This window comes from Lolium perenne, chromosome 7, assembly GCF_019359855.2.
Source record: "Lolium perenne isolate Kyuss_39 chromosome 7, Kyuss_2.0, whole genome shotgun sequence".
NCBI classification, from domain to species: Eukaryota; Viridiplantae; Streptophyta; class Magnoliopsida; order Poales; family Poaceae; genus Lolium; species Lolium perenne.
Window position 1 is genome coordinate 260,767,728 of NC_067250.2, and position 17,267 is coordinate 260,784,994.

The 17,267-nt window shown below is 44.0% G+C and overlaps 4 protein-coding genes across 6 annotated transcripts; 3 read left to right on the forward strand and 1 right to left on the reverse strand.

Moving 5' to 3' along the window:
• Nucleotides 1-282: 282 nt before the first annotated feature.
• On the forward strand, nucleotides 283-1,401 carry LOC139833924 (protein ALP1-like). The gene is made up of 3 exons (XM_071824294.1): nucleotides 283-600; nucleotides 770-1,095; nucleotides 1,218-1,401. Exons 1-3 carry the CDS (start codon nucleotides 283-285, stop codon nucleotides 1,399-1,401), a joined length of 828 nt encoding a protein of 275 aa, XP_071680395.1.
• Nucleotides 1,402-4,116: 2,715 nt separating this feature from the next.
• LOC127313051 (protein transport protein sft2) lies at nucleotides 4,117-7,924 on the forward strand. The gene is made up of 4 exons (XM_051343583.2): nucleotides 4,117-4,359; nucleotides 4,951-5,218; nucleotides 7,242-7,346; nucleotides 7,551-7,924. The coding sequence occupies exons 1-4, from the start codon at nucleotides 4,160-4,162 to the stop codon at nucleotides 7,659-7,661; spliced, it is 684 nt and encodes a 227-aa protein (XP_051199543.1). The 5' UTR covers nucleotides 4,117-4,159; the 3' UTR covers nucleotides 7,662-7,924.
• Nucleotides 7,925-8,499: 575 nt separating this feature from the next.
• LOC127313050 (fructose-bisphosphate aldolase 5, cytosolic) lies at nucleotides 8,500-10,100 on the forward strand. Its single transcript, XM_051343582.2, has 3 exons — nucleotides 8,500-8,661; nucleotides 8,757-9,442; nucleotides 9,539-10,100. Exons 1-3 carry the CDS (start codon nucleotides 8,634-8,636, stop codon nucleotides 9,905-9,907), a joined length of 1,083 nt encoding a protein of 360 aa, XP_051199542.1. The 5' UTR covers nucleotides 8,500-8,633; the 3' UTR covers nucleotides 9,908-10,100.
• Nucleotides 10,101-10,258: 158 nt separating this feature from the next.
• LOC127313048 (E3 ubiquitin-protein ligase RGLG3) lies at nucleotides 10,259-16,659 on the reverse strand. Of its 3 annotated transcripts, none has more exons than XM_051343581.2 (13): nucleotides 16,295-16,659; nucleotides 16,038-16,098; nucleotides 15,465-15,706; nucleotides 13,834-13,918; nucleotides 13,299-13,439; nucleotides 13,082-13,195; nucleotides 12,821-12,918; nucleotides 12,605-12,684; nucleotides 12,398-12,503; nucleotides 12,184-12,311; nucleotides 11,801-12,074; nucleotides 10,935-10,991; nucleotides 10,259-10,855 (listed from the first exon to the last, which is right to left on the reverse strand). In XM_051343581.2, exons 3-13 carry the CDS (start codon nucleotides 15,678-15,680, stop codon nucleotides 10,775-10,777), a joined length of 1,380 nt encoding a protein of 459 aa, XP_051199541.1. In that variant the 5' UTR covers nucleotides 15,681-15,706; nucleotides 16,038-16,098; nucleotides 16,295-16,659; the 3' UTR covers nucleotides 10,259-10,774. The 3 variants fall into 3 exon arrangements, with proteins under 3 accessions (XP_051199541.1, XP_071680674.1, XP_051199540.1); XM_071824573.1 differs by having other exon boundaries at nucleotides 15,465-15,702; nucleotides 16,034-16,098; XM_051343580.2 differs by lacking the exon at nucleotides 16,038-16,098 and having other exon boundaries at nucleotides 16,295-16,657.
• Between the last annotated feature and the right edge of the window lie 608 nt (nucleotides 16,660-17,267).

Sequence of the window (17,267 nt, forward strand, 5' to 3'; positions counted from 1 at the left end):
CGCATCTAACTTCGATCTCTGGCGCCGGACCAGGGTCCTCTTCTCCAGCCGCGGCGGAGCCTGCGCACATCTGCGGCGACTTTCAGCCGTGTCCATCGTCCGCCATGACGGAGGTAAGGGGAAAATCCTCTGCTCTACTATAGTGTTCGATTCATGTTCGTACAATTGGTTGGGTTCGATAAGACCGCTCGTAATGCATAGATCTTGTTTGAGTAGACCGACCAGCTCCAGCTTGTGCCTCACGCCGTAACACTCTTCATTTGCGTACAAGCCTGGATCCTGATGGTGCACAAGAGAGCAGTTAGGCATGCTGCTTATCCTCGTGTGACTTACAGACCTATGTTACAACGAGATCAGGAGAGGATTGCCAACCTAAACAACATCTACAACCGCAACAATGTAGAGGCCATTCAGATGCTACAGATGAGAAGAGCCCCTTTCTATGCACTTGTGAAAACGTTCAGGGAAAGAGGACTGCTGACTGATAGCATCCACACCTCTGTCGAAGAACAAATTGCAATGTCTCTTCATGTCGTCGGTCATAACCAGAGGTTCAGAGTCATCCATAACACATTCAGGCGATCCACAGAGACTATCTCGGTACTTCCAGCAGGTGTTGTACGCAATTGGGGAGTTCAGAGGTGAAATGATCAAGCCAGCATCAATGAACACACCAACCAAGATCAAGAACAGCTACATGTGGTTCCCCTATTTCAGGGTGAGTACAATATCATGTTCCTTGTACCTATCAGATGTGTCCTATTGTCAGAAACATGATTGTCTGCTAATCTTTTTACATGATTGCATTGGGGCTATTGATGCTACTCATGTCACTGCAAAGGTACCGAGATCAATGTCTGCAATATTCCGCGGGATGAAGCACTATACAAGCCAGAACGTGCTAGAAGCTGTGGATTTCGATATGAGGTTCACCTACGTGCTTGCTGGGTGGGAGGGTTCAGCTCATGATGCCAGCATCCTGGCCGGCAGCTTGTCAAGGCCTGATGGGTTGCAAATCCCTAACGGTAAGGTCTACCTTGAAGATGCTGGATATGCATGCCGACCTAGAATTGTACCTCCTTTCAGGAAAACAAGGTACCACCTCAACGAGTTCTCTGCGAAGCACCGACCTCTGAATGCGAGAGAGTTGTTCAATCTCAGACACTCAAGCCTTAGAGTCACACCATTGAGAGGGCCTTTCTTGCATTGAAGAACAGGTTGAAGGTCCTTGACCAGAAACCGTTCCACACGTTTGGCACTCAGGTAAAGCTAGTCCTTGCTTGCTGCATTCTTCACGACTGGATCCTAGGTTGGGGCGAGGATGAGTTCTTCGAAGAGGTTGTCACTTTTGATGAAGTAGAGACCGGCCATGGCGTGGAAGCAGGCGACAATGATGCCTAGAAGGTGAAGAGGCAAGAGTGGGCAGACGCAATGTGGGAAGCCAGAGGCAACACCACCATCTAAGAAGAAGTGTAGAAGTGAAGAAGAAGTGAAGAAGAAGAACCCCTATGATCCCCTGTTTCTCGAACCCTTTTCGATCCCCGTATGTTGAGCGACCCCGTTATGATAAACTGCAATTCGTAGTAGCTAGGGAGCATCGTGTTATGAACTACCATTTGTAGTAGCTAGGGATTATTTCGTGAACTGACTGCAACTATCATGAACTGTGATTTCTGTGTGATGGAAGGTGAGAGCATGGTAAGGCTACCATCGTAGAGAAGAGGTAACCGTAGACATGCCTGGATGGTACCAAACATGCATAATATCATCTTCATCGAAATTTGGGCTTGGCTGCAGGCAAACACACAGAAAGTTCTTTTTGGCCCAGCTGATGAAGCCCGACCTACCAAACAACAGGCAAATTTCGACCTGTGGCTTGTTCTGAACACGTAGGTGTGCTTGCACGGCTGCGCCAGTGAGCCACGAATTAGGCCCAGGCAACCAAATACGCCCTAGGTGGTCTGTGCAGCTGACCACACACTATGGTTTATGCACTCGCGAGAACATCGTGATAGCCTCTATGGAACAACCTGCCACTCCCTGAATATTTTCCGCTTAGTGCGGATGTTACACTGCCATAGCTGCAGTCCGGGCACTGGGTTTGCAGGTTGTGTAGGTAATTAGCAGCATGGCAGGTGATAGTTGATTTGCATGCAGTGAAAATCTCAAGTTGGATCGGGAGGCAGCTAGCGGGGGGCATTGACATCGGGTGGCACCACCATATTTTGCATAATATTAAGCATATATTCTTCTTGTTTTCTACATGCACTTAGCTTATTGGAGGTGAAAAAGTTAAAGATGAGAGATGCATGTTCTCAATGTATGTTTTTTACTCCAGTTCATAATTTGTCTTGAAAAACCCGCGTGTACAGTTATTTGTGGATGGAGGGTACACATACATACATACATACATACATACATACATACATACATACATACATACACACACACATACACACATACACACATACATACATACACACATAACACACACATAACGCACACATACATACACACACACACACATACACACACACATACACATACACACATACACACACATACACAATCCATTCAATGTAGTGTTTCAAGTGGATTTGAGCGGTTATATTGAGAAAATCTTACGTGTGGGCTTCGTATTTCCAAGAAAGGTTAGGACATGCACAATGATAATATATGTTAGAAGTGTCGAATCGAATAAACGGTGAGGTGGAGAAAATAGAATGTTAAGAAAAACTTGCCTTCTTTTAATTAAGAGATGATCTCTTTGCAACATTGTTCTGTATAAATGACGAGATTAAGATAAGTTGGTCGTATTAACTACTCCCTCCGTTCCTACATATAAGATGCATAGTTTTTGGCACGAAAATTAGAGAATACACATGGAGAAAAAATTATACGGAGTATCAAGTTTGGATGGAATTACTGCTAAAAAATTGATGTTAGGAAATTGATGAGTTTTGCAAAAGATAAAAAAAAACATAATTAAAAACCCTACAAAAATTACCTAAGTAAGCTGTGCAACGCAGTAGACCTTATATTTAGGATTTTTTCCTTAAAACTATACACCTTATATCTGGAATAGGCCATTAGTAGCTGCCTGCCTCAAGAAAAAAAAAATCTGCTCGAAATGTCCAAGCGCTTTTGTATTTTTTTTGGAATTCAATCTTTTTTTTGCGACTTTGAAGTAAATTAATCTTGGAAGTTATTGTTGGACCTTTGTGTTGCATCCCCAGCTTTTTTTTTTTGCATGGAATCGATAGGGCTTTATTCAGAAATAACAGCTCCAGCACTATCAGCTTGGCAGCTAACAGTGAGGAAACTAGGGACCAAGTACATCCAACAGCTCGTCTCATCCTGGGTGCAAGCTAACTTTGCACATAGGTGAGCGGACATATTGGAAAACCTTTTAACATGCTGAATAATAAAACTAGTAAAAGAAGAAGCTAGCCCTTCAATATCTAAAAGAACCGGTGTAATGACCGATCGAGAAACAGCGCGCGAGTCCCAGAGATTCACTATCTCTAAGCAATCCACTTCCATCACCACTCGCGAAAACGCTCTGAGTTGAGCAAAGATGACGCCATCCCGGAGTGACAGAGCCTCCGCTATCATTGGATCGGTAACACCTGGGTAAGGTTTACACCAAGCTCCAATGAATTCTGTCTTAGTCCTGGCTATTCCTCCAGCTCCACCCCTCGCTGTATCAGAAGAGATACCCGCATCTGTGTTGATCTTCACCCAACCTTCTTCAGGCGGCCTCCATCCATGACCTGGTAGAATCCTAGCATGATGCCTAGGTAATTCCATTAGAGCCAGAGCATCTCTCGTCATCTTCAATGACTGAACATGATCCAACGATCCTTTGTCATGTACAATATTATTCCTCGACGTCCAAATAGACCACATTATTGTAACGATCGCCGAACGATCTGATTCTGGAATAATTGGATCGCAGAGAATATCCTTGGTCCACGTATCTGGGTGAAGTGTTGGCAGTTTGATTTTTAACCAACTCTCTGCTTCCCGCCAGAAGTTCCTTGCATGGCTGCACTTGATAAGTGCGTGCATCATGTCTGTTGCATCCCCAGCTAGACAAGTCTTAACAAGAGGCACATCTGCGTAGGCTGTCTCTACTCTCTGTCGGCGTGGGCCCGAGATGCAGGCGTGGTTCTCCGGCTCCGGGCCCTCGCCCTCCTCCTCGTCGGCGGCGTCTTCCCAGCCGCCGTCGCTGCTCGCGGAGTGGAATTCCTACGCCGCGGCTCGCTCCTCCGAGGAGGATGTCAGCGGGGGCTTCGGGATCGACATCGAGGCCGCCGTCCGCTCCGCCAACGACAGCGTCGCCGGCACCTTCGGCCTGTAAGCAACCCCCTCTGGTCGTTCCACCCTCCTTCTAGGGTTTGTGCAACTGAATCGGAATTCGGCGGCTGTCCCGAATTAAGCTTACCTTCGGGCTCCATGAAGAAATTGTTAGTAGCCTAGCACTTCTCGGATGGCCCCTATGTGAATCACGATAGTGTCGGCTAGTAGGTCTGCTTGGTTACATGTGAAGAAAATTGGGAAAAAATCTATCGCAGATCTCATATTGTAGGATAGACTAGCTGGGCATTGTTCAGTTTGATCAATCTTGGATAGCTGTGTATTTCCTCCAGTGGTCTTTAACTCGTAGTTGAGGATCGTTATCAAGATTTCGTGAGACTGGGTCGCTTATTAGCTATGAGCCTATGACCAATCGAGGACTATGTTTTTGGCAAGTTCCCATGGTGATTCATATGAAATCCATTTTTTTAGATCTAAATCAACTAGAAAGGGCGAAACATTGGTACAGCTCTACAAGAGTACATAGTGGAACAACATATAAGATGGCATTGGCCTAACATCTGGTTTTCCTATCCTTTAACTCTTATTGTTTAGATTTTTCTGATGGTGCCCTGCCATTCTAATTTCCAGGTTCTCTAAAGGTGTTCGGGGGTTGCCGGGCAGCTTCCAGTCCTCAACAAGCAGTGTTCCATCTGGCAAATCTCTCATGTATTTTGGTCTTTTTCTTGCCAGTGGCATTTTCCTAGTTTTCATCGCATTCACAATATTTTTGCCAGTCATGGTAATAATGCCGCAAAAGTTTGCCATCTGTTTCACGATGGGATGTGCCTTCATAATTGGATCATTCTTTGCATTGAAAGGGCCAAAGAATCAGCTATATCATATGATTTCCAGAGAGGTATTAATTCCTTTTCCTTGTGGACTTATTCCTTGAATAAGCACCATTTGGGCATCAATTTCGGAAGCGTTGTTCAATACAACCTCTGTTGTTTTCTTATATCTGTAGATAACCTCTGTTTTACCATGAATTGTGCATATTAGATTGTTGTTGCCATCCAGTCCTTGAAGATATTATTTAGATGTATTTTGGAAACAGGGAGAGCACTTGTATTCTTCTACGAAGGATTAAACAATCTTTTGTGCTTGAAGAAAGTAAAAGAGTAAAATGAAATACATGGTCAAATTTATGTTACATAGCATGTCCTTGAGCCATTTGTAATTTGACATGCTATCAAATCTGCATCCAATTATGAATCATTGACCTGCCAAATGGGTTGCCAATGATTTGCTGCCTCGTAGAGGGTTTGGTAAAGCGTTTTTTCTACAGACGGTCGAATGTGCATTCGTTTTTATTGTTTCATGTCAAAGGCATGCTTAGTGAATAATTGACTATATTCTTTGTACTAGCTTGATTTGGTTTGGTTGATAACGTGCATTTTACACATCATACATGTGAATATAGTGAGGTAGAAAGATCTCATTTGGCCTATGTAGTTATTGCATGACATTTAGCGTCCTTGTGAGATCCCTAATTTGTTCATGGTGTATGCTCCTAAGAAAAGTGTCTCTTCACGCAGTTAGTATATTTTGATCATCATAATGAAAAATATATTCCTACTGGGTATGTGAGGATATTTTATCAATGACTAGACACGAAGCCGATGGCCTGTGAAAATTTTGACATCTTATAGCTTATTTCATAGAACTAATGGTACTGGGAATACACATACAGAAATTGCTTCATAGAACGGTGTTGCTGCGGGTAGATGTGTTGCTTGAAGTTATGTAATGGGTGCCTTCAAGAATCTTCTTTACTACCACCTACTTCTTTGTGAGATAGTTGAGATGCATTTTCTGCTCGACTCTTGTACACCTCCCCCTTCACTCCTACATATGTATGGACATATAGCTATATGGGTATAAAAGCTATCTTGCTATAGCATGCTAAGAGATAGACATTCACAAACATCGTATAAATTCTTAAGCACAGAAACTTAGTGAAGCAAGTGTTCTTGGGAATGAGTGCCATCGGAAAGAGCAACCACCAGAGCCTGCATTATGCTTAGTTTGTCTCCAATATAACAGAAAATTGGTTGTTGAGGTATCTCAGGTTGACATTGGTAAAAATTACTCAAGGCGACGGTTCTGCTCAAGGACTAAGATGCTATGGTCGTCCATAGGCCATAGTCACAGTGCTCAACCATAAGGAATGCAACATGCTTCTTTGTCTCTGCTCTATTCAGTCTTCACTGTTTGCAAGCTATGTGCAGCCCCCCTTACTATGGTCCTGGGTGCACATCGTTGAAGGCAGTAACAAGGCATATTTTGGAAGCATTTAACAGGGAGATCGAGCATCTTGTGCGTGTATTATTCTAGAAATGATCAAACAATCTTCTCTGCTTGGGCGTACCCACTGCACCTCTGCTTGAAGAAAGTAAAAAAAGAAAAAGAACACCGTTGGTCAAATTTACGTAATATAGCAGCATGCCTTGAGGCATTAATAATTTGACATGTTATGGAGTCTGCATCCAATTGTGAATCATCGACCTGAAAAATGCGTTGCCAATGATTTGCTGCCTCATAGAAGGTTTGGTTGAGCACCTTTTTGTAGAGAAGATTGAATGTGCGTTCGTTTTTTATTGTTTCACATCAAAGGCATGCTTAGTGAATAATTGAGTATATTGCATGAATTAGCGTGTTTTTTTTTTTGGATGATAACATTCTTTTAAAGAAAATTGGTTTTATGTAGTCTCACACATCATACGTTTTATTTCAAGAGTCTATAGGTAACTTACTGCGTTGTTCATATAATTACTTTATATCTTACATTTCATATATTCATATTCATCTTTGATTATTATACCTTTAAGCCAAAGTCGTTTTTGATACATTTTCTGAAGCTTTTGTAAAATTTTCCGCAGAGGTTGCCTTTCACTATTGGATTTGTTGGCAGCATGTGCGCTACCATCTACGTGTCAATGGTGCTCCATAGCTACATACTATCTGTTTTCTTCTCTTGTATCCAGGTGAGAGTTTCTCTGCTGCACCCTTCAGTCTCTTGTTCTGTTGTCTTTCTTCTTCTTGATGCTAGTAATAGGAACAACTTTGAAGTCATCATCAAACTCTTAAAGTTGCAGTTTGCGAGGTCATTGGCGTCTGGTGTTAGTGGAGGACCAGGAATTCAGTCACTTGTATTAGCTTCAAGCTAACAAAGCTCTTCTACTTTGCAGATCCTTGCGCTAGCATATTATGCTATCTCTTACTTCCCTGGTGGGTCTGCTGGAATGAAGTTCCTGTCATCTACCCTTGTGGCCTCAGTGCTGAGATGCTTTGGGCGATGAGTCGGCCAGTCAGTTGCTCTCACCCGTCAGTCTCAGCCTGTATTCATCATAACCTTCTGTAGTTACATTACAGTTTTGCTTTTGCTTTTGACATAGAGATAGTGCCTAAGATGATCCTGGAGCTTGTGTCCATTGATATACTAGTATTCCCTGGAGAAGTCCTATATCAGAAGTCTCTTCATTGGGTTCAGTCGTGGGAATCAGTGGAATGGAAATTTAACAGAGGCAGATAGTGTGTGATATTTGGAACATTTCTGTGTTTATTTCCTTCGCCCTTGTATTGTACATTGCCCACATTATCTCTAGCGCACTGGAGATCGCAGAAAATATGCTGATGCCGTGCCCTGCATCAAAAATATCCAGTTTAAATATCTCCAACCCTAAGTTGCGATAACGATCCGGCTTTGCAAAACCTCACAAATATCGAAAACATTGGTCTAGACTCATAGCATGATATACATTGTGTTGTGTCGCTCTGTCACTCCACTGGACCACAATTTTACATCCATTGCAGACCAGGAGATGCATATCACATATGCTCCACCATCTCATACAGCTCGTCGTAGCCAGGTTCACCACTCTGCATGGATTAAGTCCACATCGCCACCACTTTCAGTTTTTGGACCTTCCCTTCTTTCCTTTTCTCTCTCGATAAGCATTTTGTGTGCATCTGTGGGTGTTGTCAATACTGTATTCCTAGTATTTTGTTTGGCTAGCAATTGGACTGGAGTTTGGGTGGCGCCGCTCGGCTCCCCTATCCCTCAACACCAACGGGTGACGGGCGCTGGGCGAGCTGAGTGGCCCATGAATCACAGATTCGGCTCTGCCTCTTTGGTATATCCTCTTCTCGTCCTGGGGTTTATAAGGTGAAGATAGCCAAGCCGGCCACCTCACAAAAAGTGTGAGCACAGCAGCCCAGCGTTTGGATTTTGCATTCGTCCGGCTCCGGAAGCTCCCGACAGGGTCGCCGCCATGTCTGCCTTCGTGGGAAAATACGCAGGTTCCTGCCATTCTTTGCTTTGCTTTGCTTTGCTTTCAGTTTTGAGTGTGCAACTTGCTGATTTTTACGTTACACGCTCGCCGGTGCATGCGCAGATGAGCTGATCAAGACCGCCAAGTACATCGCGACGCCCGGGAAGGGCATCCTCGCCGCCGACGAGTCCACGGGCACCATCGGGAAGCGCCTCGCCAGCATCAACGTCGAGAACGTGGAGTCCAACCGGCAGGCGCTGCGGGAGCTCCTCTTCACGGCGCCCGGCGCGCTCGAGTACATCTCGGGCGTCATCCTCTTCGAGGAGACGCTCTACCAGAGCGCCGCCGACGGCACGCCTTTCGTGGACATCCTCAAGGCCGGCGGCGTCGTGCCGGGGATCAAGGTGGACAAGGGCACCGTCGACATCGCCGGCACCGACGGCGAGACCACCACCCAGGGCCTCGACTCCCTCGGCTCCCGCTGTGCCAAGTACTACGAGGCCGGCGCGCGCTTCGCCAAGTGGCGCGCCGTGCTCAAGATCGGCCCCGGAGGGCTGCCGTCCGAGCTCTCCGTCAAGCAGAACGCCGAGGGGCTGGCCCGGTACGCGCTCATCTGCCAGGAGAACGGGCTCGTGCCGATCGTGGAGCCCGAGATCCTGACTGATGGTAGCCACGACATCAACGCCTGCGCTGCCGCCACCGAGCGCGTCCTCGCCGCCGTCTACAAGTCGCTCAACGACCACAAGGTCCTCCTCGAGGGCACCCTCCTCAAGCCCAACATGGTCACCCCAGGCTCCGACAGCCCCAAGGCATGTCTTCTTCCTCCTCTTCTTCTTGCGAATTAATCTCGATGTCCTCTTCATTGGCATGCATGGCTGATCCATACGTGGATGGTGGTCGTGCAGGTTGCGGCGCAGGTGATAGGGGAGTACACGGTGGCGGCGCTAAGGCGCACGGTGCCGCCGGCGGTGCCCGGGGTGGTGTTCCTGTCGGGCGGGCAGAGCGAGGAGGAGGCGACGGCGAACCTGGACGCCATGAACAAGCTGTCCGTGCTCAAGCCTTGGACGCTCACCTTCTCCTTCGGCCGGGCGTTGCAGCAGAGCACCCTCAAGAAGTGGGCCGGCAAGAAAGAGAACGTCGCCGACGCACAGGCCACCTTCCTCGCCCGGTGCAAGGGAAACTCCGAGGCCACGCTCGGCAAGTACGCCGGCGCAGCCGCGGGTGGGGACGCCGCCGCATCCGAGAGCTTGCACGTGTCGGGGTACAAGTACTAGCCATGTACGTCGTCATGCCTGCGCGCGTGCACGGTGGTGGTACTAGGGTCTCGACGCAATCCGTGTGCAGATATATGTGCTTCCTTCCTGCGGTGTACTTAAATTCTCCCTCCCTTCCCCTTCCCTTGCTCCTATATGTTTAACCAACACTACTAATGATATATAAGTGGTCTCTGAATTCAACCCTTTTATACATTCAATCATGTTAAATGGAGAACGAGTTCAGGCAAATCTTTTTTAGATTGGAGTTGGTTTTAGTGGTTTATCCACAGTTTCCAGATTTCTTTCCCTCCTCAAAATATCTAGCTATCCAGTTGAGAATGGGCAGTAAGGAAACAAGACGAAGAACAGTAAAACTCAGCCTTGTTCAGTACCTTTTTATTCAAACTTGTTTGAAAATGAGTGTACAAAATGAGTCAACAATGATAATAGTTTTGATTAATATACAAAGATAATGTGTACTTTGAATGCGTGCACATCCCTGAAATCTTCTACGGAGTAGTATTCATCTTATTTACCAACTGAAATAAAAGAAAAAATGAAAAACAACAAAGATCTGTACATTATTTTCAGGGCACATTTTCAATGCTCAACTACTGCGGCTACGACGAATGCCTTACTGTACAATGACAGTAAGAGCCAGCTGGGGAATGCAGGAACTTCAGCCAAACCGTTCCATTCACATATCCCGTGAGGCCCTAAAGCACTGTCTAACGGAAGACATCGTGCTGCAGTAAGAAAGCTAAATCACCAAGTACGACATGGAGAAAAGTAAATTTTATGCTGATTCGGAACATTTTGCACTGCGCTTCTTCCAGTAATGGCAATGACATAGGCTTCAAATGTTTTAGAGATCCTTTTTTTAAATCAGTACAGCCTGATTCTTGTGGTAATGGGCTGCTGGCACATAGGGCAGCGGACCAAATTGTTTCCGCAGTCATTGCAAGTCTGTGAATTATGCATGTTGGCTATTAGCATATACAATGCGAAAATTGTTCAGAGGAAAGTTAGGGAAACTTTTCTTCACCTGATGTCCGCATCCAAATGCAAGATCCTTCGATTTATCCATACATATGGCACATGCCTGCAAGCACAAAAATTCCAAGCTTAGTTTCTATTTTGCCAAGGTTTAAAGGATCATGCAGTTAGCACAAACTTTGTCAGTTTACAGAAACTTAGCATTACAAAGGAGGGACTCTATTACATGCTCTGCATGGGTCCACAGGATCCAAGTGTTTGTATCAAAGTACAAAAGGAAGCTAAACTACTAAACTGTTATATTTGGCTGATAAACTAGAGCATTTGAGGGCATAAATATTTTGAAAGGCAGAAGAGCTAGTAGAGTGTTCTGAACTGGAAAATTCCAAGCAGTCAAGCACTGTAGGTCCAGGGGCATATCCAGTAAAAAATGCACACAATGTGCAAATTGGATGAAGATGCTCCATACCATTTTTTAAAAGGAAATCTGAAAAAGCTACTGCAGAAGGGTATTTCAACATCATTATCATGCAAAATTCAGTTTCAAATTCGAAGTACTTTGCAATAAGTATGTCTCTTTGTTTCTTGTATAGCGAGAAGTAACTTTGAAGTTCTAATTTTGCATGGATGTAGAACATATTGTTCCTTAGTAGTGAAATATTTGAGAATTTTTGGAACTTGTAAACGCTGTTTTGACAGCAATGTGCATTTTCATCTAATAGTTGCCCATATAGTTGCCCTGTATCTACTAGCTGCCCCAAGCCCCAACATGCAAAACTACTGGTTAAAATGATTTTCCTCAGGCTTTTTGTCGGTGTAGGCCGTCAAAGTTGGAGTACACATTTTTAAAATTTATTTACCCATACTTGGATGCGGAATGGTGGGAATACGATATAAACACAAAAATATACGTACAAGTCTGCTGTCTAGAGAACTTTCTGATGCATAAGTGTCAGGTGTTCTTGTGGCCGCAGGCTGTGAACTTTCTGATGAATAACTGTCAGGTCTCCTTGAAGCTTGAGGCTGTCGCTGTTTAAAACTTTCTGATTGCTGAAAGCCACTTGTTTGTTGGCCAAAGCTACTAGACCGTGAATAACCACCAGAATGTTGGTCAAAGCTGGTAGACCTTGAATAAGGATTCCTTGTTGGTGGGGGCAGAGGAATTCTTGGAGGTATTCCTTGGCGACGACTGAAACAGAAGAAGATTTAACGAAAGTGCTTAGATGGCATATTATCGCTAAAAGCTCAAACAATCTTTCTAATTGACTCAGTGTGAGGTTCAAAAAAACATAGAATACCCTAGCAGTTGGAGATCAAGTGTTGCTTTATACTGTGTAGGGATTTCCATCAATGCTGACAATGCAAATTCCGCCTCCTTCCTATCAGCTGCTATGCTTTTTGACATAATGTCCGTGAAATTCACAAACTGCATCAAGTATTCATTCACGCCCCTGTTATTTTGAAGCAGAAAAAATCTAATTAAAGGTTAGATATAATATGTAGAGTAATCACCTGGAAATTGTCGAATGAGCGAGCAGGTATGTTGTCGTCAAACTTATGCATCATATCCCATGGTCCATCACCGACTCCAACGAGAACAATAGACAACGGAAAGTGGCTGGAATATTCTCAGAAATATATGTTATTGGGTGTAATTTATGTAGGAAACTTGACTTGGAAGAATCTAAAGGTTTTATATTAAAATACTGAATCAAGTACCTAGCTTTCACTATAGCATCAATTGTATCCCGCTCCTGTGGGCTTAACTGCCCAGACTGTGTATCCACACTTCGAGTAACCTGTCAGCAGAAGTTTTAGCTAAAACCAAAAATGGATATACAAACAAGGTAATGCAAGAGTTTTCCTGACCGCCATTTAATGGTTATATAGAACATGTGACTCAGGAAAGCAGAACTTGGTAGAACAGTGATGCACCTGTCCATCAGCAATTATCAGAAGAACATGATATTGACCACCAGTGCTGTCCGCAATCCCGATCGCAGTCTCAATTATTGGAGCGAAAGATGTTGGTCCTGTTGCAAGTTCAAATCCAGATCAGTTCAGTTCAGTTCATCTTTTGTGTGGAAAGCTCACCAATCATCATTTGCTACTATAAATAGCAGTTATATTCCTTTCTCACTATTTTGGAAGAAAGGAAGAACAAACTATCTACATTAAGTGATTACTTAAACAAACCAGCTAATCGAAGAGTTGGAACGATTTCTCTGTATCTTTCTAACGCCTCTTCAAATCCATTGCATGGCTGGTTCTCTGGATAAAAGCTGAATACCTCCTGGTCATGAGTTGACGCTGCAAGCAGGAAAGGGGAACATTTTTTAGTACATTCATTTAAACATTTTATTAGAACTCCACCAAGTGATCAATAGAAAGGAAACTTGAACCATAAGCTTACCATCACCAAATCCAAAGCAGGGAATCAAATTGTCTTCATCAAAAGCCGAAAGTGTCCTTCCAATAATAGATATGGCTTGCTCATACGGGTTTGGAGTGTTTCCAATATCATGCAGGCAGCGGCGATTATAGGAAATTTTACCTAAAATGGAAAATCTTAGCAAGTAAATGCAAATATTATGATCTGACATAGATGATTATCACATAGAGAAGTAACAGGGTGGCTCCTCTGCGGTTTTCAGCTCAAAAAACAGGGGGCCTATCCTTTCTATAATACAAATACCCTCATTGCTAGCCTCTCATCTAAGAAAATTACTTTGCATAATGTGGTTTGATTTCTCATCAATAAAGATTTGTAACAGAGAAGTTGGCATGCAATTGGCATCACAGACCAAATGGCTTTCTTCAATAACAATGAACCACAAATTTTATGGGCAACTAACCAGTAAATACTTGACAACAGTGCACCACAAAGCAAGCATTAACAAAAAAGATTATGCACCTAAAGTCAAAAGGTGGAAAGGTCAGTTGCTAACCTGTCCATTCATTACTTTTTGTAAAATCAATTCCTACAATAAGGTTTGAAGATTCAAGTCCAGCTTGTGCCAAAGCTTCAGTCACCTGTAACAGTGCAAAAGGTATTACTTTCAGTTGATAGTTCACACAATCGAATGGGAGAGTCTGGGCACGACCGCCCAAAATGTCATCTGAGGCTAAGGAACTGAGGAAAATGCATAAACTGATACAAGCCAATCACATTTAGGTGAAAAAAACTCGGTACTGCTTCATGACATGACAGTATATATAGTACTGCAGCACCGTCTGAATATTAGAACTACCTATTTATTGTGCAAGTGAAGTAGCATGACATGAGTTATTTTTTGGCGTTTGCTGAAACACACCGCTCGATTGTGTCTTTGCCAGGTACCATTACAATTATGTGGCACATTTGCCAGAACACACCACCTGGCTAAAAAGGGAAAGCTTTGCACTTTGTCTTCAAAACCAGTCATCACAAGAAAAAGTACAAAACTTTCCGTTTTTAGGCTGGTGGTGTGTTCTGGCAAATGTGTCACAAAATTGTAATGGTACTTGGCAAAGACATAATCGGACGGTGTGTTTTGGCAAATGCCAGAAAATAACGGTGTCCCGTAGCAAATTTTTCCCAACAATCAAACGTCTAAATTTTCTAGTCTCATTAACTCAGTCATCAGCTTAACAGTTTGCATGCCTGATTGAAGACAACAAGCTCTGTACTGAAACTGGTAAGTAAATATCAGTCAAATCTAACAACGATGACAGTTTCTTTGGAAAAATATAACAAGCTGCAGGGAAATTTATTTTGTCATCACGAAACCTTGGATTATGAATCCTACCATACAAGCAAAACTGCCGAAGGTTGATACTACAATGTCAAACGAAGTACACTGGAACAGTATCATATAAATAAAATTGGCACACCATTCAAAGTAATGCTGAGAATATGATACGGTAGGACCTAGGAGAGAACCAAAATCTGTATTTAACTAAGGTGTACTGAGAATATCTGAATTAGGTGATAGGACCATTGACCATTCAGTGCATTTAAGTAACATTGTAAAAGAAAAAGGCTAGTGAGAAATGCATTCGGTGCAGAAAATAGGTGCAAATCATACAAGATAAGATTATGTCCTCAAAGCTAGTGCGCAGTCAATGCAGGTGACATAATGTTCTGAAATGGTTTGCAAGCATGATGCAATAATTATATCGAGCAAGAGATGAGTTCCTTCGCTGCTGATGGTTTCTCGAATACCGAAAGCACAATCCTTGTTGAAATACTTATACTAGATAAAATTGGTGCAAATCATACAAGACTGTCCTCAAAGCTAGTGCAGTCAATGCAGGTAACATAATGTTCTGAAATGGTTGTAAGCATGATGCAATAATTATATCGAGAAAGAGTTGCTGCTGATGGATTTCTCGAATACTGAAAGCACAATCCTTGTTGAAATACTTATACTAGATAAAATCAATCATATTAAAAGATAGTTTATATTCCAAAATTGACCAGATGACCGTACAAGATGAATGATAACGATCAGCTACATCAAGTTGAGAACCATGCATCAAAAGGTTGGAATGAAAATAAGAAATGTAGGGAAAGGAACAAAAGGCCCTTAACACATACTTGACCCACGGAACGGTAGTCGTCGCCGATCCTGGAATACATCCTCTGCAGCCTGGCTTGTGCTTCTGGCTGCTGCACATTGTTACCCGCAGAAGGAGCATACCTCGGGCTGTAACCGGAGGGTGTATTTGCAGAATATCTCGAGTTATACCCCGCCGATGAATTCCCGTAATCATAACCAGAGTTATATGAAGGCCTGGAGTCCTTTTGCCCCATTTGTCAACAACACTCGGGTGAACTTTCTGGTCAGTGAATGAAATGATCAGTACTTCTCACTAGTACATAAAAATAAAGCAGATACTTTTCACACATATACATCAAGAAAGTTTTTTTCAGAACATGATCCATGCATCAATTACATGTGAACTTTTTTCCAACGAGTTCCTAATTTGAGATTGGGCGATTTCTAGTAGTCCATAAAAGGCAATTTCGACCCTAGTACAGCCGCAGCATCCCCTAACCCACATTTCCCCCTCGTGGCCATAAATTGGCGACTGAAAACTGCAGCAAGCCGATTCCTACATAAGCATCGGACATATCGAAGGGTCTGAGCGAGATCAGACAACGACCTACCAAAAATGTCAAATACTTAGGAACCTCCGATGAACTGCCTCACACGATTAGATCCAAACACCTGGTAGACCCATGGAGAATTCGGTTATATATATATATCTCACAACCGCACCGGGAAACAAGAAAGGAAAGGGACGGAGAGGGGAGAGACGGATTAGTCTTGCTGGTGCGGGAGCGGAATCAGAATTTTTTCAACCGCAGGAAACCAACTACTAGCAAGAATCAGAATAAGTCCCACATGGATGGGAAGGGCTTACCCTACTGTGCTTATCCAAGAAGGCTGAGCGCAGGCATCCGCTCGACGACGAGGGCCAGAGGAAGAAGACGACGGCAGGGGCGGGGTAGGGGCGAGGAGCAGAGGCTCGGCTAGGAGATGTGTGCAAATGCACGGCACGACGATAGGAATTGGTAATTTGAGAGAGACGGTGGCGCAAGTCAAGTCAATTGCTGGCGCGGTAGGCAATGCGGTAGTGACAGACGAGGCAAAGATTTCTTCTTGCCCCTTGCAGGCTGCAGCTACTCTGACTGACCCCCTGTTCTACTGTCCCCTCTTGTCATGGAAAACGATATCCGAAGCTTCGGAGCTTGCGATGGGGAGAGGGATGGATTAGTGGGCACGATACTTGTCTTAGTCAATCATCGCTATTGGCACGGCTTAATATTAAGCAGTGTGATGATTATCCACTGAGGAGAAAGTCAAGACTCGACAGGAACAAAGCATATATGTGCTCCGCGCACGCTTCAGGGGCTACACCACCTACATGGTGGTGTTCCGGTGGTTGGCAGATCGTAGTCAGTCCTGGTTTTTGGTTTTTACAGACCAGCTACTCAAGGTCCTAGGTTTCTTGTGGTAAATCTGATCCTGAGAAAAATTAGGCGGCGTTCATGGCTGACGTGCACTGCTGAGACAATCACACATTCACACGGCACGTAGTATGTGACTGCGAGACGTGACTCGCAACCATGTGACATACTGGGTTGCGTAATGGGGGGAGACGTACGTGGATCGGTGGGTGAGTGTGTATCCGCCAAAGTACACGACACGTACAGGATATCCTTTTAGAGGGTAATACATGTATATCAGATTGCCGTTGACAAGATGTATATCAGTGTTATTCAGGATGTAAACGGCAGCGGCGTCCAGCGATCCCGTTTACGCCGCCCGCGAAAAATAGCTTAAGTGGCATACGTGGCCCACCGCGAAAATTATGTGACCTATGTGGACAAGCC